At 39.1% G+C, this 23,594-nt stretch overlaps 1 protein-coding gene across 2 annotated transcripts in view; it reads left to right on the top strand.

Annotated features, from left to right (window-relative positions):
* PNPLA8 (patatin like phospholipase domain containing 8) overlaps positions 1–6,407 on the top strand; it is a 36,998-nt gene extending 30,591 nt beyond the window's left edge. For both annotated transcript variants that reach the window (XM_066550446.1, XM_066550447.1), the window contains exons 9-10: positions 3,496–3,691; positions 5,550–6,407. In XM_066550446.1, coding sequence (XP_066406543.1) covers positions 3,496–3,691; positions 5,550–5,824 — 471 coding nt within the window. In that variant the 3' untranslated portion in view covers positions 5,825–6,407. The remainder of the gene's footprint in view (positions 1–3,495; positions 3,692–5,549) is intronic.
* The last annotated feature ends 17,187 nt before the right edge of the window (positions 6,408–23,594 follow it).

The raw sequence follows: 23,594 nt of genomic DNA, 5'->3' as shown, positions 1-23,594 counted from the left end.
TGGTTTTACTTATCTAGCACAGCTGTAGTTACAAGGAGTTTCTATAAAATGTTTTTCATCTCTAAAACCTTTTTTATTCTAAGCTATTCCTGGGTAGAGTTGCTTTTCCTTATTGTTTTAGTAATGTGATGTCAGATATGGTGTCAGAAAAGGGAATTTTAGAATATAGGGAGTGCTTGCATTATACCTATTATAGTAAATACTCTCTTTCTTTTATATTTACTTATTTGTATGGATTCTGAATGGAAACAGCTATCCTCATCTCTGCTATTGGTAATGTTCTCAAGCTTAAGTTTTGCCTTTGTAACTGCTGGTTTTAAGGCACTCCCACCAAAAAAAAAAAACCTCTGTTTAATTCAAATTCCAAATTAATCTACTTCTTGGTTGGAGTGAATATCATTTTACTTCCAGGAAGTGCTGAATGTACTTCTTGAGGTTCGGTGGATTAAAATCTCATTATCTGAATGCTTCTCAGGCTTACTGTCATTCACACTGATTCTTATTACTCCTGAAGTATTTTATCCCAGCCTCATCACCTACACTTTTGAAATGTTGCTAGCGAAAGATGTCTCTCCTCAATTCCAGAGTAGCATTTGTTCCTAGTAGTACTGGGCTGAAGTCTGATCTTCAGACAACTTAAAAAAGCCTCATATCCTCAGGGCTGGTCCTCAGAGGACCTTGAATCATCCTGATTCCTGATGAAAGGACAGTACAGCAGAGCTCAAGCCACCAAGGAGATCTTTCAAGTGCATTGGTGACAGCAGCTGTCCTAGTTGATGGTGGACCAACAAGGAAAGGTGCTTTGCTGGACCTGGTGATTATGAAGAATAAAGAACTGGTCAGGGCTATGAAAATTTAAGAAAGCCTTGGCTATAGTGACTGTGAGATGATGGAGGTCAGGATCGTAAGGGGAGGAAGCAGGGGGAAAAAGCAGGACTAGTGCACTGCATTTCAGGAAAGTAGACCTCATCCTCTTTAGAGCTCTGCTTGGAAGAATCACATGGACTATGACCTTGAAGAGAAGAGGGAATGAGCTAGGAGAGCTGGCTTATAGTCTGCAATCACTCCCTTTAAATTCAGCAAAGGACCACCACCCCAATAAGCAGGAAATCAAGCAAAGATGGCAGGCAGGGATGAGCAAGGATATCCTAACTGAACTTCAACATAAAAAGGAAGTGTACAAAAGGTGTAGGAGGGACAAGTGACCCAGAAGTATAGATGTCCTGTCCAGTCTTGCAGAGGTGGGCCTAGGAAAACAAAAGCTGGCGTGGAGAGGGATATAAAGGGCAACAACAAAAGATTCTAAAAGTACGTGAACAGCAAAAAGACTAGGGAAAAAGTGGGCTTGCTACTGACTGGGACAAGAGAGCTTGTGACAAATGATTTGGAAAAGTCCAAGATGCTTAATGCTGCCTTTGTGTCAGTCTATACCAGTAAAAATGGCTTTCAGGAATCCCAGGCCCCTGCAGCTAGAGTAAAAGTCTGGTGCAAGGAGGACTTGTACTGGGGGGAGGAGAGGCATGTTAGGGAGCAGTTAAATGACCTGGTCATATGTAAATTCATAAGGTATGATGTGCTGCACCTGTGAGTGCTGATGGAGCTGGCTGATGCCATTGTGAAGTGACTTGATTATTTTGAAATGATAGTGGCTATTGGGAAAGCAGATACCATTCATGTCTTCAGGAATAGTAAGAAGAAAGCTCTGGAGAACTTCAGGCTTGTTGACTTCAGTCCTAATCCCTTGGGAGATGATAGAGGAAATCCTCCAGGAAATCCTCCAGAAAAGGACTTCTAAAGTGATGAACAAAAAGGTGCTCATGAGTAGTCAGCATGGATTTATAAAGTAGTTTACTCGTGATTGAGCAACCCTGGCAGCCATCTGCAATTGGTAGACAAGGAGAAGGCATTGGATGCTTCAACTTCGTGAAGCCTTTGACACTTACCTCCCAGAGACAAGTTGACAAAGTTGGGTTAGGTAGAGACAGTGAAGTGGATACAAACTAGCTGAATAACTAGGCCCAAGCTGGGATCAGTGTCACAAAGTCAAGTTAGAAACAAGACACTAGAGGTGTACCTATACTGGGGCAAATTCTATTTAGTGTCTTCATTAATGATCTGGATGATTGGACAGAGTATACCTGCAGGAATTCTGTGGATGATACAAACATGGGAAGAATGACTGTTACATGAATGGTTGGGCCACCACTCAAAGGGACCTCAACAGGCTGAAGAATTCTCATGAAGTTGAAAAATGTGAAAGGCAGAGCCCTGCATATACAGAGGAATAGCCTCATTACACTGAGTTGTAAAGCAGCTTGGCAGAGAAGGACCTTGGGGTGCTGGTGAACAGCAAGCTCAACATGAGTGATGCCCACTTGCAGTAAAAAGGGCCAACAGCATCCTGGGCTGCATCAGCAACAGTGCTGCCAGTGATCATGGGGGATAGCCCTTCCTCTCTGCACTGCTGAGGCCACATCTGGAGTCCTGTCTCTGGTTTCCCAGTACAATAGAGACATGAGTCTATTGGAGGTAGTCCAGTTCAGGGCCACAGAGATGATTAAGGGACTCTCCTGTGAGGAGAGACTGAGTCAGCTGAGACTATTCAGCCAAGAGAAGAGAAGACTCTGGCAGGAAATGTATACCAATCAAGAGTGGGAGGGAAAGAAGATGAGGAAGCTGTGGTCTTCCCAGTAGTGCCCACTGGTAGGAGAAGAGACAATGGTGTAAATGCAAACAGGAAATTTCATCTGAACACAGGAAAAATATTTTACTGTGAGGGTGGTCAAAACTGGAACAGGTTACCCATAGGGATCTTGGAGTCTCCATTTGTGGAGATAGTTAAAGCCCAACTGGACATGGCCTTGGGCAGCATGCTGTACCTGACCCTGTGTGAGCAGGGCGGTTGGACCAGATGAGCTCAATAAGTTCTTTCCAACCTAAATGACTTTCCAACTCTTAAATCAAAGCTGTAGCATCCTGTGTAATGACTATGTTTACAAAGTAAGGTTTGGCCAAGCTTAGCTCTTGTGATTTTTCTTTTTTAATTTGTTTTGGAATCTTCAGGTAGTGATTTGAGTTTTGTTACAGAAAATTTCCATGTCATATCACTAATAAGCATTTCACGAGGCAGATTTTTGATTAAGAAATTGTTAATATGTGTATCTGTCTTACTGAAAAGGTCTTCAAAAATGAAGTCATAACTTCTCTAGATATTCCAGTGAACAGTGCTGTTTCAGTATACCACTTGTATATAATGCAGCAGAACTGAGCACAGCCCCAGCAGCTGCTCAGACAGTGCCTGGGAGGCCAAGCTAGGAAGCTGCTTTATCATACAAACAGCTTCAGTTCAATTTCACAAAACTTCGAAATTAATGCTTACAGGTTTTCATTGGTTTTGTATATTAGGGCTATGCTAGTTTAATTTACAGTTGCAGTTTCTTTTGTGACCATATGTTATGTATAGTATCAATATTTGTATTTCTTGTTAATTTACAGGATGGAGGTCTGCTCCTAAACAATCCTTCTGCGCTGGCAGTTCATGAGTGCAAGTGTCTCTGGCCCAATGTTCCATTGCAGTGTCTGATTTCGTTGGGCACTGGTCGGTACGAAAGTGAGGTAAAGACCAATGTCACACACACCAGTCTGAAAGCCAAACTGACAAATGTTATCAACAGTGCAACTGATACAGAAGGTTGGTGTCTTAAGATATACTTGTACTGTGACTGTCTTCAATTTTATTTATGGTTCTTAGAATTATAGCTCCAATTCAGAGAACAATCTTCAAACTTTTGTCTTTCTTCTCTACCAGCCCCATGAAACTGAATTGAAGCATGTCTCTTTGTAACTTACTGTGTATGGTTTTAGTACCAGTATTACTATTTAGTACCAGTATTACTGTTAGGATAAATATTTTTACTTGAGCTTTAGGATAAAAGGCATATTCAGGAATTAATTTTAAAATAATATTTCTTATATTTTATTTGTTTTTCCCATAATGTAGAAATGCTTAGTAGTTAATATAGAGCATTTATTTTCAACACCTTCAGAAAATATACTTTTATACCTGTACTTTTCCAAGGACTATACTGTATCTTCCAGTGCTGATGACTTCCATTGCTGTCAGGAAGAGCCAAGCATCTGTTTTCTAAAATAAATTCTGTTCCTAAATAGAAGTACACTGGAACTCTGTCTCTAGCAGTTTACATCTGTTTTATTTTTGTAAACAGGAAATATTGATACACAGATAATTTCCCCCTCCCATTACAAAGGAAAGTGATACTGCAAAAAGCCAGGGAAGAAGAAGTGGTCTTATGGTCTAGATCCCTTGCTGTGTAGTCTCTGTCAGCTGACTGTCACTAGTAGGAGAAAACTAGATTTTGGGTTGCCTTTTCGCTTTTGCAGAGCTGTGGAAAGGCAGCGGGAATTGTGGGAAGCAGTATGTGCTGTCCACTTTCTATCAGAAAGTTTCATTGCATCTGAAAAATGAGGCAAGAAATTTGAAGGGAAAAGGAAGAAAGGAAAGTTCATTGCGGCGACCAAAGGAAAAGGAATTGAAAGAGAAGGGAGTAGATTTGAGCAAATGGGAACTTGTATTACAAAGGAAAAAAGGGAGAGTTAAATAGGGCAAGAAAGACTGGATGTGGTGAGACAAGAACAGACATAGCTGAGTAATTTGCAGGAGGAGAGGCCAAGACAAGATTATTTCAGATTTACAAGAATCTTTTGCTTTTATCTTATACCTGATATTTTTTTCACTTCAAACTTTTTATACGACAATAAATGTTTAAAAGAATGGAGGAACACGTTAAGAATACAAAGAAGATAGAATGAATGCTGAAGGAAGTGATAGAAATGGAATTTTCTATCACTTTTAATTAAGTGAGCCAACAAAAAGATCTAAAGGGAGAAAGAAACAGGTTATAAAAAAAGAATATATAAATGCATTACATAGTTTTTTATTTTACTTGTTAACTGAAGTCATAGAATTTAACTTGTATATTTTAAATTAAATGCATGTTAAATTCAAGCCTCGAATATGTAGTAATTTATTAAAAAAATTGTTAATAGTTGTAAACAAAATAAAGCTTTAGTCCTACATATTTTTACTTTGAGATTGCAGAAGAACATACCTGTTGTTTTCATAATACCTACTTCTGTCAGTACTAAGTGTAACAAATCACAGGTATCCTGAAATGGGAATATGGAAGTTACATTCCTGCTCTTCAGGATAGGCTCTTACTTGTTAAGGAATGGAATGTAATTAAAAATCTAGATAGCTCCAAAGCTTACTTAATTGTCATACCAGTGAAGTTGTCTTGGAATAAACGATGAATCTTTTCCAGAGTAAACAGAGCTACAAGGTCATTTATAAGTCTTCTAATGAGAAAGGGGTTTCGATGAGGCAGTGGTAGAAAAATGTTTACTCAGCAAAGCAGCACATATTTACTCTTACTGTGTCATTCCAGAGCAGTTTTTGTTCAGATCACTTGCAGGACTGTTTGACTCTGTCATGTGAATTGAACTGTTTTCTTAATTTGTTTTCCATACAGAAGTCCACACCATGCTGGATGCACTGTTACCTCCAGATAGTTATTTCAGATTTAACCCTCTTATGAATGAAGACATTCCTCTGGATGAAAGCCGTAAAGAGAAACTCAATCAGCTGCAGACAGATGGAATTCGTTATTTAGAACGAAATGAAGAAAAACTGAGAAAAGCTGCAAGAATATTAACACAAGAAAAATCAGCTTTGCAGAGGTTTCAGGACTGGTTAAAATTAAAGGCTGACATGTATGAAGGCTTGCCGTTTCTTTCCAAATTATGAATAAGTAATGCATGAAAGATAAATGTAAATCTTGTTCCAGTAAATCCATTTGGTACTGTAAAGGCGGAACGTTGATTCGGGGTAAATAACATCTTTGGAAAGCTGTCAGGATTCCGGGGAAAGCCATTCAGGATGGCTGTTTTGTGCACACTCATTACAAGGTTTTAAGGTGTCAATTACTCTTGGAACTTAATGAATCTTTCTGTTGCTCTACTTTAATTTCTAAAGTCAGTAAAACTGAAAATTATGGAAACAATTGTGCAATGCATTTTTGGGTGTATGTGCTATGATTGTGGCAGAAACCTTTATTTAACAACTACCAGGCTTATTCAAAGTTAATTTTAAAAAAAATCCTCATTCACTTTAGTGTAGGCAATATACCTGTTAGGCTCTTATGTAGGCAGTGAATTTAATAGAAATGTAATATTCTTGCAAAAACTCTGCCTGTGTTAATTGCACTTTTACATCTGAAAGATAACATTTAAATTTGTTTTTTTATTTTAGTGGATTTTGTACATAACAGTATTGAGTAAAATGTTTGGATGACTATAAATGGCCTATTAAATTATAACATTAACTGGTATTTTTAGAACTTTCTGCTTATTGTTTTTATGGGAATAACTTCAGATTGATTAACTCTTTATTTGAAAGTAATCCCAAGCCCCACAACTTCACTTAAGCAGTTATTTCAGTTACAGGATAAAGGAAATAAAATATTGAAATAGTTCATATGAATGAGAAAGTTTCTTAGGGAAACTTAAGTTTTGGGTCCAGACTTGAGGTGTAGCTCTAGTCAAGAAGAAAATTAGAAGTTGCAGCATCAAATTATATAAATTTCCTTTTGTCTTCCAACTTTCATATGTGCATTCTCCTGAAATTATGCCAGGGCTGTGAAGTTAACATTTAGAACTTAGTCCAGGCCTATCGCCCATTCCTTTGGGCATACTTCCTGCATATGCCATGAGGGATGCTGTGAGCTCTGACAACCCAGTGTCTCAAACAGCATTTTCAACAACAGGAAGGTACATGGGAGTTCTTCAAAACAGTGCAGTGAAATTTGAGGTAGACACAGCTGCTGTCACATGTTGGCATGTACCTGTTAATAAGATTGTTTTCCAGGTGCCTGGGGGAATGTTTGTCTTGTAGTAGACAGCTACAGTGCATGAGAATATTGACTGGATAAAATGTAAGTTCTATGCAGTAGCTAAAGCATCCAGTTTCACCAAAATCAGTGCATTTGTCACTTTGGTGTTTGGAACTAATCACCTGCCATTATCTACTAAAAATAACATTTATTATGATAGTCACCTTCTGTACTTGTTTTAAAACATTGAAAATGTTTTTAGGCTGCAGTTCGGAAAGGAACTCTGAGGCAGACAGCTGAGATCCTTGGAGGTGCTACATCATATTCTTTACTGTGCAAGAAAACATTTGATTGAGGTGGTTTTTTTTTCTTTAATTTGATATATTTTTAATTTTTACCTGTGTCATTTTATTCAGATGTTCATCCTTTTCATCCTGAGTTCTCTCCTTACATTTACCACACAAGGCAGAGATTTATGATCATAATTCAGCTTTCATTTATACAGCCTCCCTTTTGCATTCCAATTACTAAGAACTAAATAGAAGAATAATGAGATCAAACCTTTCCCATAGGCCTGAGATGAGTTAAGCATATAAAAAAGAAAGGTCAGCATTATTCTGATAGAGATATGTTGTACAGAGCTAAACCTTGTTGCACCATAAGTCAAAACAAACAGTATCAGGTAGTCTCATGTAATAACACATTGTGCACTTCTCTGGCAGAGAGCAAAGTCACAGCATCATCCCTGAGATATCAAAGGCATTATTCTGAATTCATAAGTTTCCAGTCATGGTTTTTTGGGGCAAGTATTATCTAAGGAAAACATGTACCTTTAGTAAACAAAATGATAACATTTCCATTTAATTTCTTTATATAAATAAAACCTCGTGTTCTGAGGGTTTTATTTCAAGTAGGGTAAGATCTGGATTTGGAATGATACTGTTTTTGCTGGAAGCTGCTGTCGTATCTTCATTCGTCCCTTTTTCCCTCCTATTGCCATAACAGTATTTTTCTTAAGCGTGGCTTTTAAAAGTACATATGGAAATGAGTTGAGCTGTAGAGTAATTAATTCAGACTGTTTTAGGCCTCTATGGTACATTAATTCACAAGATGCTTGTATTGAATGCCTTCAAATTAACTTGATCCTCAGTGTTGCAAGTGCTGCACTGTCATGAGGCACTAATGAGTTTTTTCTCCTCTGTAAACCATTTTAAAATGCAGAGATGCAATAGGTATTTTACTTGAGCTATAATTAGGTTTTAGTTACTTCAAAAAAAATCAGCAATTTGTCAGAATTCCCAACTACTATGGATGTGTTCCTGCAGCACTCTATATAAAGTAAAATTATTTTCAGGAAGTTTGAGGCATTGGCTGTGGAACACTGCATGATACTTCAACAGCAGAAAATGGAATAAGAACTGTAGTGGAATGAGGTCTCAGTAAATTAAGAAACAGGATTTTAAATCGAAGGAGTTTATTGATAGGGAGCAGAGGAATTAGCACTGGGTCAAATACAAACAGGTTTTAACTGATCATTGTAATGGACTGAAGAACATGATAATTCTCTTCACAGGTGAATCTAGGAGGGATCATGAGTACTTTTAACAATATGATTTCAGTGTAACATGGATTTGAGAAGAGAATAGACTAAAATGAAAAAAGTGCCTCTGAAGAATAAAAATATTAACAATGGGAAAAGGAATACTCTACTGCAGAACATCATGTTAAAGGTATCCTGCTTTGAAAAAGTACCCCTGGGAATGCTGTGGGGCTATCCAGTTAAAAAACTGAAATTGACTCGGCAGTCACAGCTGCTAAAATAACTGTATCACTGCACCAGAGAATTCCCCAGACAGGAAAATTTGAGCAAACCTGAAAAAATTAGGTGAGTTTTGAATCTAGAATGAGCAATCACAAGAAGACAGTAGATAAGCATTCTGGGTAACTTGTGCATTCAGAGACGACTACAAGCTTTGTCTGACCAGATGAGTGTTAGCATTTAAAAATGTGCCTGTATCCTGGAAATAAAATTAGGAACTTTATTGGTGTCTCTGCCCACAGCAATGGGGATGATCTTAAAGATGATCCTTAAGGTCTCTTCTGACCCAAGCCTTTCTATGGTTCTGTGATGAGTTTAAGCTTTAGTTGAGAAAGTGAAAATATCCTATTTGCAAAATTGACAAAATGTCTTTGCTCTGATTCTGAAAGGCAGAAAGAAAGAGTCCAGACTAGGAAATGAAAAGGAATAGGCATAAAATAATCTCCCTTTATGCAAAGTCAGAAAGAGAAAAGCCTCTTAGCTTTTCTTAGATGCCTTCTTAGGTCAACTCTTAGTTTCTAATTATCTATGCAGAAGGAGATGTTAATTGAAGGAAGTTTCACTACCAAAGGGAAGAAAATAAAACTTTTCAATATCAAAGTGTGATCACTTTTAAGCTACTTCCTGTCAGTGTCCATTCCAGCAGTAAAATGAAGATACTGATTCTATTGCAGAAGCTGCAGGCAGCCACAGTTGACTATAATTATAGTTTTGGTCAGTGCTATTAGAGAAAGAGATATTCAGACTAAAACAGATGCAAAGAAGGGCTGCCAAAAGGAAGATTAGGAGAGTGTGGTTTGTTTCATCCAGCAAAACAAGGGCTCGATTCAGGGAACCTGCTGCTGTTTAAAAATACTTCAAGAAGAAAAAGATGACAGGCTAAGGGACAACACTTGCATAATACCAAAAGTACTCAAACTTAGAAAGTAAATTTAACCTGAAAGTAAAAGGTGCTAAACATGTTCAGAGCAAGGTTCCAGAATGGCTACACCGAATCAAAAGAGCAAAAAAAAACTGATTTAATGTAAATTTTGGAAATCAGCCTCTTGGAGGGGGTTCTATAATGCATTGTGCCTACAATCCTTGGCCAGCTGAATCCCTCTAACCAATGTGGCAGATGAGAACTCGTTAATCTCTCATATATAATAGAATCCATAGGCTTGTGGAAATGTCTAACAGCTTCTTCCCTTTAGTTCTAATAGATAAGGATTATGTCTTGTCTTTGATCCATTACTTGTATTTCATTTATTTTGCTTTTCTTGCTGAGCTGGTAAAGGGAGCTGATACAGGCTGAAGTAATACAAGACAAATGAAAGGTGAAAGAAAAATCTGGTATGTGCTTACCATTTATTGGTCACATTAATTTTTCATCAGTGATTAAAATACTTATATTCTGCTGGGTCAACAAACAGTGCTGGTTTTCTTACATTACAAGATTGTTCTCAGAATGACAAGTATTAAATATAAACATAATCTGTTGCAGGGGAGGATGTGTTAAGGCCTCATCTTTCAGCTTAAAGACTGCACCCCAGACTGGCTGTGATACAAACCCATAGACTTTTACATTCAACTACATAAGGCAAGATAGAAAACCAAGTTGTTAGGATTTTTTCACACTGTTGCTTAAACAGGGAGTCAGATTTTCAGACCTTGCAGAATTGGTCTGTTTGAAGGACAGTTTGCTGCTAGAAGTAAGATATATTCTTGGTGCAGTCATACTCATTTACAAAGAAAAATAAGCATGCCAAATGCCTCTTCTTCAAACTGCAGGAACAAGATGAGTAGGCTCTTTCCTTGCTCCAGCTGCTGAGGAGTAAACTCAAGGAGGTGCTGCCCCCCAGTTCCCATGCTCGCTGCTCAGCCTCCTCATTCCTATACCTGCAGTTGTGTCTGCTCCTGGTACGTGCCCGTTAATTCCAGTGTGCCACCTGCTCCAATACTCTGCTGATGGCCTTCACTGTTTGCAGATACTCATAATTATTTAAATTGTTCTTTCTTCATGATTTAACAAGAATAATTCTATTATTTATTTTAATAAAGTTGGCAGTTTTCTGTAAGGGGATCCATTAGCAATTTTCAATATACTGTAAAAATTAAACAAGAAATGAAATCCTGTATTACTTATATCCCTGGTAATGCATGTTTAATTTATGGAAAGAGTTCAATTTGCTTTTTATTTATGATTTAATTTTATTTATTAATTTCTTATATCAATATCATTAACAGCTATTTCCCCATATAGTTGCAATAGCATAAAAAGTACACAGGAGCATTTTGATATCTTTACCTTTCAGGAAGAAGCTATAATATAACATTTTCACGTAAAACCACAGAAACAAACTGGAAAGATAACTAATACCTTTGAAGTGCAATGCTGAGTTCAGCAAAGTTTTGCTCTTAGCATTTAAAAGCTCTTTTTTCTTTTTAAAGACCTTGGAAACTGGAAAGGGAACAGATTTTTGTTCTTACACCATTATTTTGTAATTGAATGATATTATAATCATCACACTAATACCACAGGGAAATGGTCTTCTAGAATGTCTCAAAATTTGGATAGCAAATCCCCAAATGTAACTCCTTAAAAATCTGACATGTGTCCAGGGTATCATTTCAACAAAAGGTGCTGTTCCATGATTCCTCACTGGCTGCTCTGTGGAAACCAGAAATATGGTCCTGCCATTTTGTAAACCTCATTTGAATGTATTTTCAGGCAAGTGAGTCAGGCAGTCAGAAAACTTGTAACAATGGGACAACAGGACCTATATTGCTAAGAAAAAAAAAAAAAAAAACAGGAATGTTGGAGAGTTTACAAGCTGAGTAGGGGATGTATTTATCGTCCTACAAGGAAAGGCAGGTATTTCAGGTACTGCTTAATATGAGGAGTCAAAGGGCAAAATCATTGACACTGCTAAATCTGACTTCAAGGCATTTCTTTATAGAATCTACTAAGACATAAGCATGCCATAACTTCTTGAGCACTGTGTCCATTCCAAGCAGGTCTAAACAATCTGGCTATGAATACATTAGGAAAGCAAATAATATTTCTATAGCAGAGTAAGTTTTAAATAACTTGTACTAGATATGTCAGAAATCATTGGGAGGAGCTGCAGATTCGTAAGGAAAACTTAGATGAGATTGCCAGGAAGCAAGTGTGCTCTGGACAGCTGTTTATTATGTGGGTTCATATATATATATATATATATATATATATATATATATATATATATATATATATATATATTTATAGATACATATACAGTTGTGTATATTGGAGATAGTAAAGAAAAAAACAAGACAAAATACTACCAGCATGATGTTGTTCCTATGTATTTTATGCCCAGTCTGTAGAGTGCATCTACTTCAGGTAGAGAGAAATGGAAAGCTTTTCCTCATCCATTATGCAGGGCTTAGCATACTGCAGCCTCTCAGGTAAACATTACCTCTTTTCAAACCAATACATTTACAGTAGGTGCATCATATTCCACTTAAAAGAAACACTGTTAAAAAAGATTGGTTTCCTGAACTGCATATATCCAGCATGTGTTAGATCATGACTGTGGGATTGCTGCTGTCTTTTGTCAGTATGACTTGGTCACTGGTGTGAGGTGATGTCGCTGTGGCATGCCCAGAAAGCAGCATCATTACCACGCTGTTCATGCTGCACGGGAGCTTGGTCATCCTGCAAATGGCCCTGCTGGCACGGGACACTGCAGCAGCTGGACACGGGCAGCCACTGGGCATTCCACAGATACTCCTCCTTCACACTGGAGTTGGAGCCACTTCACATTAGTGGTCTTTCTGACCAGTCAGGCCTTTAAAAAGCACACAGAACAAGATAGTTCTCTTTCCATCTGGAGATAATGAGAAAGAAGACTTAGTTCATTATTACCATCGAGGAAACAATGCCTTTGCTTTCCTCCCTCACAATAGCTCCTTGTAAAGAAGAAGCTCTTGCAACTAGGCCTCAGAAAACAATACTCCATGGTCAAAATAGCTCACAGTCAGCTCTAAGTCACTAAAAGCACTGGAAAGGACAAGTTCTCAGGTCCCAAAATACTTAAAATGTCTGGTTTCCAGTTGGGCTTAGAATGTCAAACCCTGAAGGCATTGTGAGAGACTAATAGCGTCAAGAGGTCCCTCTGCAAAGGTTCCACTGGTAAGTTCTCCATTGCAAAAGCATTTCAAAGGTGTGGAGTCTCCAGAAGAAATAAAATCCATCTGACAGCAATCCATCTGACCTTGTTTTAGTAACCTTTCTATGGAGAACATCCCTAACAGAGCTGGTATCAAGTGCCCAGCTGACATACAAGGATGTGTGTAAAATAAGCAGCTATTCTTAGCAGGAAGATGGTGACAAGCCTTTTCCTTTCTGCCTGTGACAGTTCCTCAAAAGTAGACTCCCATGCCAGCTTCTGTCCCAGAGAAATCTACTGTACAATGAGACAACACAAGCCAACAAGTTTCCAAGCCAGATTCAGTGCTGGGCTAAGGGCTGTTAGACCAGGTTGTCAGATGTGTGTGGAAAGGAGTGTGTTTCCTGAACAACCCCAAAGGATCAGCATAGGTGCTGCTCTGCTAACCCTACAAACCACTAGGATTACTTTGGTTGTCACCATGGGGTGACATGGGGATAGGGAGGCTGCTACTTCAGATTTATTTCTCTGTTTTGTGAAAGGGCACTCTGCTGGTGGTGGTGGTGAAACCTACTCGGTCCCAATATGTGCCTGTGCTGCCATGCTTTTTCAGAGAAGTGCTGTCTGTGACTCTTTGAAAGCACACCTCATGGAGGGGGCATGGAGTATGTGCTGGCAGCCCCAAATCACTGCAGGGCACAAGGAGGTGTTCTGACCGCAATGGTGGAAGTCATGTTCCTTGAGGAACATGGATCCTCTGGACAACAGCTGAGTCTTTCTCCACAGCCTGGAAGCATTAGGGATGCAGCCAGAGGCATTCTAAGGGAAGATAATGAAGGAATATGAAACTGCACAAAGCAGAGCCAAAGCCTGTTCAAAGTAGAAAAGTTCTAATTAGGTGCTCAGAAATATGTACTTTTTTATGACAGTTTCTGGACAGCTTTTCTTCCCTAGTTACCTAAAAAGAAATAAGAATAAAGAGCTTCTTCAGAAGGTAAGTCACCTTGTCAGACTGTATTTGTAAAAACAAACACATTGAATCTCATAAACCCTTTCTCCACAACAGTAAACAACAGATTAGAAAATGATTGAATGCAGTTAATTTTCTAATCTGATGCAGACATGCTCAAATAGCTGTATAGAGATATAGTGCTGCAGCCTTCCTTTTGCTTAAACAATAACTGCTACAGCTAGCCTGTATTTTAGCATTAACCTCTGCTCTGTAGTCACTGCTGTGAAGGTCAACAAATCATCAGATCATAGAAGGCTCAATGTCAGTGTTTTACATCTTCATCCAGGTATATATGCTAGAGCTCTGTGTCTTCTCTCATCTCTAAGCATATGTCTCATTACTAAAACAAGATGTCATGGAAGATGGTGGCAAGTAGTCAGCTGTGCACTCAACTGCATCTACCCTTCCTCATCATGGTGAAGATGTCTAGGATTTAAAGTTTCACTCAGAGAAGCCATCCTGCCTTACTCTCATCTTGCTTTCAAGATCTAGAACAATAGTTGTTGTGAATCCAAGTCTGGATTTACTCCCCTAGGGACAAATGGTATGATAGCATTTCTGTAGGAATTTCGACCTGAGTACTGTTTCAAGATGTTCCCTTTTTCTTTCTCAAAATAGATCAATTTTTTTCTATATCATTGTTCACCATTCTGAAGAACTGATATTTTTTAGCTCTGCCCTGTGGAACTTGTCTGACTTCTGACACCCTTCTACTTCTAATGCTGTGATGTAAAGTACTGTCTTTAAAGATCACATGCCTAATTTTGAACCCCAATGCTGATGTTATAAACAATTGTAAATGGTTTATAGAACAACCTCTGTGCTCATCTTTTCCTCTGTTTATTTCTGGAAAAGAGTGGGCTTGCCTAAGATAGCTCTCTTCATGTTAATTCTTGAATTTCTGCCATAGAACATAAAATGATAAAAGTGTTACAGGAAAAAAAAAGGCAATAGTTCAAAATGTCAGCGTTATAGCATTTCTAAACCTTTGAGCAGAGCACAAATGTTTCTTAGAACAACAGATGATACAAGAAATGAGAAAATCATTATCACATAGCTACAGTGACAGAAGATCATACATAGATTTAAAAATCACAGATTCAGTTCCCAAGATCCTAAGGTTGGTTGACCCACATTGCCTCTTGGTGAGTCATCAGAGTCTGCCAGCTACATGTGTGAGAGCCAGTGCCAGCCTACGGACCACCTTGCTCATCACCAGTTGGGACTTTCAGCACCAAGGAGCAACAAAACTGCAACATTTTTCATTTTTAGGCTTGCTTCCACTCTGCCTTTATTATTAAAGTAATCAGAGAATCATAGACTATGCTGAGTCAGTAAGGCCCCAGGAGAATCATGAAGTTTAACTCTGAGCCCTGCACAGGACAGCCCCAAGAGTCACACCATGTGCCTGAGAGTGTTGTCCAAACTCTTCTTGAGCTCTGTCAGGCTGGTGCTGTGACCATTTCCCTGGGGAGCCTGTTCCAGTGCCCAGCCACCCTCTGGGTGAGAAACCTTTTCCTGATATCCAGTCTAATCATTCATGCCATTCCCTCGGGTTCTATGGCTGATCACCAGAGAGAAGAGATCAGCACATGTCCCTCCTCTTCCCCTCATGATGAAGCAGTAAGTTGCTATGAGGCCTCCCCTATTCCCCTCTAGACTGTTCCCCATCTCTGCTGCCCTTCTTTGGATCCTCTCAAACAACTTAATATATTTCTTATATCGTGGTGCCCAAAAGTGCACACAGTGCCTGAGCTGAGGCTGCAGGCACAGAGCAGAGTGGGACAATCCCCTCCCCCAGCTGTTTGGCAAGGAAAAAAATAAAAAAAAACTAGTTGGTATTAGTTTGAGTAAACCAGGAAAACCTTTTTTCACAACTCTTGGTGAATGATGGATTATTACACAGTCTGTGCTCTGTGGTCACTTCAGCCATCTGATTTGAGACCATATAGCTGGTAGCTACACTAATTTGCTTCTGAAAGTTTTCAAAATACTCAAAGGAACTCCTGAGCTGAGGAAGCTGCTGAATTCCTGTAGCAGTCAGCATCACAGCAAGCAGGGAAGCAGGTTCTGGCACTGGAAGAGGCAAGTGATAATTCTCAAAATGTGAGCCCTGCCTGAGCACTTTGGAAGGAGCAAGGGTATTTACAGAATGAAAGACTGTCTATCTTAGAACACAAATTGGAAAAGGGGCTCACTTGAGTGAACACCGGGATACATTATAATTACAGGGTGTTGTGTATTTGAGTGACACACAGCACAGAAATGGTAGATACCCAAACTTTGTGATAATTGCTGTATGTGATAATAGCTCTTCCAGTAAAGTGTAAATAGTGAGACAGAGAAGAGTAATTTCTCTTTTTCCAGGTTCTTAGAAACTGTGTAACTTTCGTCTACTTTGTGAGAGGAAAATGATACACTCTTACCAGTAAAGAATGGAAAAATAACAAAGCTCGGACTATGTGGCAAAGGGCAAAGGGTTAGGGGGATCAAGCAGAAGAAGACATAATGAAGCATTTGGTGCTGTACTGGGGAATGCTATGCCAGTAAACCATGAATTGGAAATGATTAAACAAAATACAAAAACACAAGCAGAAGCCCATCTGCTAGAGACAGAATAGTAAAAGTAAATAGTTATACTTGCATTTTATGTATCAGAGCAATTTTCTGTTAGGAATGAGGAGATAGAAGAAAGGTATTCCTTCTGTTTATGTTGATGCTCTCACTGCACATGAAACAGGAATTTTGCAAATTTGTTGCACCTCAAGTTAACCTCAAAAGCATGTGGAAATTATGTCTAGCAGTAACGCACCTGACAGCATTTGGAAAATCTCAGCATTTCAAAATCTTAAAATTCCTTTATTTTGTTAAATGTGTGTCATTACATTTCTTGTGATGCACAAATGCATTGGGTTTAATTCATTTCTTATGTTCCCTAATTACCATTTTCAGCAATATTTTTCCTGAGTAATTTAAAGTATTTCACTCATCTGAGGCAGATTTCTAGAACTCTTCTAAATTCCCAGTTCATACCGAGAGGTCCATACAACTAGAACATTCCCATGGGATCTCAGCTCCTCTTCCTGGTTTCAGAAGAGCTATTGGTTGGCTGTTCCAGTGATCATCAATCACATCTTCTAAATATCATTTTGTGCCTGAACTATGACAGACCCTAGGAATTATTAACTAATCTCAGTGCCATTTAAAGCTGAGAATACTTGCACACCACACAACAGTACTCACTGTAACTGAGGGGATGGGCTGCACAAGGATTGCTTTTCCTCCTTCCTTGGGTGTTTTGTCAATGTGAATTGCACAATTTCAGAGTCAGAAATCAGGGTTTTTCTGTGGTATTTTGAACAATCATAAATAAAACCATGAAGAGTGAAACCTTTCATTTGAAATAATGCTAGTTTTCTGTACCTTTAAAAATATATTTTTATCCTAATATGGTGACCAAGAAAATCTTGGAATATGTTTGATTATGCAAAAAAAAAAAAAAAAAAGCTGACTGTTCACTGTTGTCTGCTTCAGAACGCTACAAGGACCATGACCTGACATCCCTCTGCTGTAGAGCCGGTCAATGTATCCAGAGATTTTCTCACTGCTAAAGAAATCCAAGCATAAGCCATTAGGGCAATGGTTTGTTTGTAATTTAAAACTAATTTCATTCAGAAGCTACAGCAGATTTAAAGAAAAGGTGTATCCTGAGCTACTAAAGTCCTTTGGGTATTTTTGTAGTTCAAGACTAAAGGATAACTTCAAAAGGACTTAATTGACAGAATTTTCACAAAGTTTTCCCTCTCTGTGTTCTCAGTTTCCCAGGCAAAACCTTACCTTTTTTCTAAGGCTTATACATGTGATCAAAATTTATATTCATGTATTGGAAAAAGGACCAGCCCTTACTTTTTCACCAGCTTTTCTCTTTTTCTCTGTTATCATAAAAGACTTCAATACATGCTCAGTTTTTGTGAGTGTGTGTGAAAATCATTAAGTTCATTCACATTACAGATATGCACAATAAAGAAATGCATTAATACTTGGTGGATAGGAATAAAGTTTCACTAAAGCAAGAGTTATAGCTCTAATAGCTATTATTAGGCATTTCCAGAATCTTGGCATTTCTTCCTGGAACATTTCCGTAATGGAAAACACTCCACCGAAGGCAAAGTCTCTTAACATGTGAGACACTTTGCTGAAGGATGAAACAGGTTAAATCATAACATCAAGCTTGACTTTAGGCTCCTGCTTTTGAAAATGGAGCTGCTTAGTAATCATCACTTTAGAAGTCCTTTGGACAAATTGCCTGTGTCTGTAGACTTTTGATCTTTGTGGAGTAGTTTTTCAAGAACCTTGAACCTTGAGTTATGCTTCTGAGAGATTTTTAACTGTCTCAGTCAACCTCTTCTAATGGAAAAATGTGAAGTCTAATTATACATACAGAAAGTGTTTGGTGTTTGCAGACAGTTTAATCCCACTGAGTGTGAAGGACTTCCTTCCTTTATTTACATATCAGATAAAACACAGGTCCTGTTGAAATTAATATCAAGTTTCCATTGACTTTAGCCATTTCACCATGTTGAACACAGCTGTCAAAAAAGATGTAGTTTCTGTAATATGACAGAAAATTTGTATTAAATGCAAATTTTATAATCCTTTCTCTCTCAAGTTTCTGAAACATTCCAATGGTCCTTTATATCCCTTGAAATCACCTCTTGAGCAAGGACAAAACTAGTGTTGTCTGCATATGATGGTATCTGCAAATGTTGTAAAAAGTTCATCTCTCCATTTTACCTGAAAATTTTGATTTCTTAATCATTCTCAGAGCACATCCACCTGATCAATTAAACTTGACACAAAACCAAGCTGCTGGAACTGTCTTCCTGCAATTAGAATTGTTCAGGGTGTTTGACATATGCTTAACTCTTTTTTTCCCAGCCTTTGCTAACTAGCAGCTAAGAAATTGAGTATTCCTAAATAAAATTATGTTCTCATCTCTACTTCTGAAGGTACTTCACTTTCCATGGAATTATTAAATACTCATAGGCACAAGAGAGAATGCTCTAATCATTAGTCAAGGAACAAGCTAGACACACAAGCTATTGGGGACAACTGAGGCCACTTAAAAATCTAACACAGCATCAACAACAAAAAAGACACCAAAAAAAAAAAAAGCAGTAAAATATGTTGAGACATAGGGTTAAAACTCAAGTTTCCCCCTAAATAGCCAAATACATCAATTACACTTTTCTTGCTTGCATGATATGTATTTTATGTGTGTAATCTTACTTTTTCTCAGTGTTTAGCTATCCTGTAAGGGTGGATTGAAAACTCTACCTTCATCCTCAGATGTTTTGTAAAGTTTGTGGCCTGAGAAGTTGAAGCTCATTAAGTGAAAGAGCTTAACAACTTAGCCCAGTCCCTGCTTTCTTTATCAGCACTCTAATGATCAAGCTAATGAAAGATGTGGTAGGTGACAGCATCGACAGTTCCTCCTCTCCACCTACTTCTCAAAGAACAGGATCATGTCCTTTCATTTTTCATTCAAGCATCTAATTCCTGAAGGAAGTTTTTGCCCTGTGAATCCCTGGCAGTATTTGCCACCAGCTTTGAATAGAATAAGTCCTACATAGGCATGATTCAAACCATGGCATTTCTATGTGGCTGTCTCCAACTGGCTCTTGGCTTAGCCTGTTAGCCTTCTTGGCTTCCAGGAGAGCTCTGATTTCTTGTAAGGGAAACCTAGGTGACAGCTTATGAATTGGACATGGAAGGACCTAACTCTAGTCACAAATTGTCTGTTGAGAGAATAGCTCTGAAGCTTTAAATTATTTTTCAGTTGTTGACAGCACATCACAACACTTCTGTGCAATGCCTTTGCTGTACAATCCTCTTGCTACCCTAGTTCTCAACATATTTTACATCAAAACACATCCTCTGCCTGGTGCTCTGTGAAAGTTGATTTGTTACTGTTACCAAAAAGTGCTGCTTTTAACATTAGACATTATCACTTAAGCTTTTGAGCTTGTCTTTGGTCTCTTTTCTACTTAGAAATATTCTAATTTTATGCTGCTGTAGTAAATAAATACTAGCTTCTGAAGAGTATTAGTCCAGCAGTTAAGTGCATTTACTTTACCACTATAGTATCAAAAAAACCTCGAAAAGAAATATGAAGTCCCCATAAATAAATTAGATTTAAATTAATCTCAAAAGTTGTTCAGTGTTTGATTGGGGCCCCCAAAATCTACTGAATATGATTAGTCTAAACTTTATTGGCTTTAAATACATTCAGTGGAGTATATCTCACTCTTTTACTTTGTAAAGTACTTTGCAGGCTACACCATGCTCCATTCACCATTGTACAGCCTCAAAACAAGTGGAACAGTGGGACAGTGGGATAACTCATGTTAAAATCACATGGATGGCATTCAGCTGAGTGCATGCAGATTCTTACAATGTAGACATTTACAGCTAAATGAGACACCCGCTGGTCCTGTTACAGCCAACGGAGAGAAATAGGCATTTCTAGGATGCAACATGGCTTATTCTAATGTAGACATCTAAAATAGGTTAGATGAATCATACACTAGAAGTGCTTATTTCTGGTTCCCTTTATGCTCAGAGGAGAGACTGACTAGCTCAGATGCAGACATTCACATAGTAGACGTCTAAAGTTAGGTGAGATGGACAACCCAACATGTCTTTCCACATCCCTTTTAAATGTCTGCTTTAGGAAGAAAATGTCAAAGAATTATTTTCAGCTAACACTAGCCTGTGACAGCAGCTCTCTGCCCACAGAGAGAAACACAACTTTCCCATGCATTATTCTGGGGAAAGGCTGTGAGAAGATCAGGAAAAAGAATGAGAAACAATTCTTATCTTAACTTGCTACACCTGGTATTGTGAACATGTGGAATGTGTTATGGAGATTTGTTTACCCAAGGGTGGTTTCTTAATTAGCCAATGGTGATAGTGTTTAGATTGGAATACCAATTAGGTCCACCTGTAGCAAGCTGGGGTATCAAAGTATAGGTTTCTTAATAAAGATTATTGATCCTTCTCTAAATACATGGAGTCTATGCAACTTATCACCCAGCCAGGGGTCCCTTACAATGACACTAGCCTTTACCAAAGTATCATTTCTCTGAGTATTTTATTTGTAACCTCTTCCTAAAAACACTCTTCAAGATCCAGATCACAACTGATACCCATCACAGACAAGTTTTTAATTTTTTTCCTTTTTCACAATACTGCGATCCTGAATCAATTTTGTATTTCAAATAAATGTGTTGTGTACCTGATCAGTGCTTCCCTAAACAAAGACTACAAAAACTCCAACAGATCAGTACAGAAGAAAGCAGGAGATGATAGCTAATTAAACCAAGGTCGGTAAAAAAGGAAAATGAAGACTAGGAGTATGCTTGGAACTGCCCATCCATGGATAGAATTGCAGAAGACAAAGTGAGAGAAAAAAGGCTACAAAAAGTAATATGATGACTATGACTGAAAAGATGCAAGGCAGCAGAGAGCTCTGAAAGCTAATATTCCTTCAGCCACAAAACTGCTTATCATAATGGCCGTTGTTTTCTATAGCACCAAGCTCACCTGCTTCTTTTTACTTGGTGCCAGCATCCTACTGTCAGTAGGGGTAGCAGTCATCCAGACTAGCAGAAGCCACCACCAGTAGCTCCTAGCTGTATAAACCTTTGAATTTACTTGTTTACTAAAAATTATGTCACAATTTCGAAAGATCTACTTTGTGCTATTGAATGTGTATATCTGTCTATCTATGTAATATAAAAAAATACAGATTTAAAATTCTGAGGGGAATCACAATGGTGTAATCATACCAGCTGCAACACTACAGCTTTACCATACATCAGCAGAGCTGTTTATTATATCAGTGTCAAGTTGTTTTTTACGCCCTCCCTGCAACAGTAAAATCTCTTCATTTACATAGGTCTTGTGGTCAAATTTCCACCAAGTTGTTTGCCACAGCCCACTGGTTTGTGCCTATAAAGAATTGTAGGCTGGCCACCCAAATACTAACCAGATCTTTGATCCTACATTTCAAGAAAGGAAAACTTTCAACCCAGATCTTTCTTCTCGAGTGTCCTGCAGTTCTGCAGTCAACCTCCTGAAGGTTTGGCTCACCATGTTGCCTATGAAATCCATCAGGGATGCAAACAGACAGATAATTTCTCAGCTTTCTCTCTGCATTTCATACCTATATTTTCACAAAGCCAGGAGTGGCTACACAATCTCCTGATGGAAGGCAATATCGTGGAAGAAAAGTCAGGCATTATCCTAGCATTTTAAGGCCATCTGTAGATACATTTATGTACCTTTACTTAGACTGTAGTGTTTTTGTAGTTAAATAAATCAGCTGGAAACATGGGGGTTGTATAGTGAAGAAGAAAATGTTAGCAAACAAATTAAAGAACATTGGAACTCATCTCTCTATATAAAATGGTTTTTCTTCACATTCAGCTAATCTTCTTTGCATATTCTGGTCTCAGACATTAATATCCTGGCCTCAGATTGATAGGAGTCTGAATATCTCCAAAGTCTGAAGAAGTAATGTCTGACTTATTGTTTAACCCTTGGATATTAATATTCATGTGCTATATCATTTACAGAATCTGTTATTCATCTCAAGCGTTGTTTTCAGAAAGTCAGATGTTCAGATTTAACTTGCCAGAGTCATAATGTGGTTTGTGCAGAGATGCAGAGTAAGGGCTATTTGCTCATCTTAGGCATTGCATTTTGCACTATTAAGTTATCACTGTAGAGTTCAGCTTGAGAGCTCTTCCCTGAAATATATAATGGTTAACCACTGCAAAAGTTGCCACCTTGCAATGCACAAAGGCTATTCCTACAGCGGCTGATCCAAAGGCAAATTCAGCAGCAGCAGTTAATCACATTTGCTATGTTAAAGGTATAGTTGGATTAATTTTGAGCAATACTGAGCACAGCCCATGAAAGATTCAAAATTAAAATAATTTCTGATGTCGTTCATTAAATGAACCGACGTGAAAGGGAAGGAGAGCTCTGTGTGCTCAGCAGAAAGGTTTACTTGGAATAAGCCCCGTTCCCGACTCTTCGCCAAATGGTGTCACGCAAAGCTTCCCTTTCAGTGATCGCATCCAAGCGCCCGCCCTCCTGAACTTGTGAACTGCAAATTTAACGAGTTCAACAGGACAATTCTCGAGTGTAAACTAATATCCTTGTCTCCAGTTTGGGAACTCGCTGAAACCATCTATTTAGAGGGGCACTGCCGGGCTAAAATAATGCGGCTATTTAAAACACCGCCCTTGCCGGGGGGGGGGGCAGCTCCAGGGGTGCCGCGGGGAGCGCTCGGCTGTCCCCGGCCGGGGGAGGCACAGGCGGGGCCCGGGGGCCTGCCGAGCACGGGCGCTGCTGGGGAGGCTCAGGGCCGGCTCGGTCCGGGAGCCCTTGAGCGGTGCTACCATGGCGATTCCACCCCGCTTTTAACCGAGGTGGCGGCGGCAGGGAGCGAAAGAAGGAGGAGGAAGGGATGCCCAAGATGGACGCGCCCCGCGCCCCCTCAGGTGCGAGGGACCCGCGCCCCGCCCCGGCCCCCGCGCCGCGCGCGCGCCCGCTCCGGTGCGACTCGCGCAGACGCGCGCGCCCTCCCCGCCCCGGCCCCCCCCACCCTCCGCGGGAGCGCGCCTTCCCCGCGGCGCGGCGGGGGCGGGGGC

The sequence above is a fragment of the Molothrus aeneus genome, chromosome 5 (assembly GCF_037042795.1).
Source record: "Molothrus aeneus isolate 106 chromosome 5, BPBGC_Maene_1.0, whole genome shotgun sequence".
NCBI classification, from domain to species: Eukaryota; Metazoa; Chordata; class Aves; order Passeriformes; family Icteridae; genus Molothrus; species Molothrus aeneus.
Note: the sequence above shows the minus strand (reverse complement) of the source record. Positions and strands in the feature narration are given on the sequence as shown.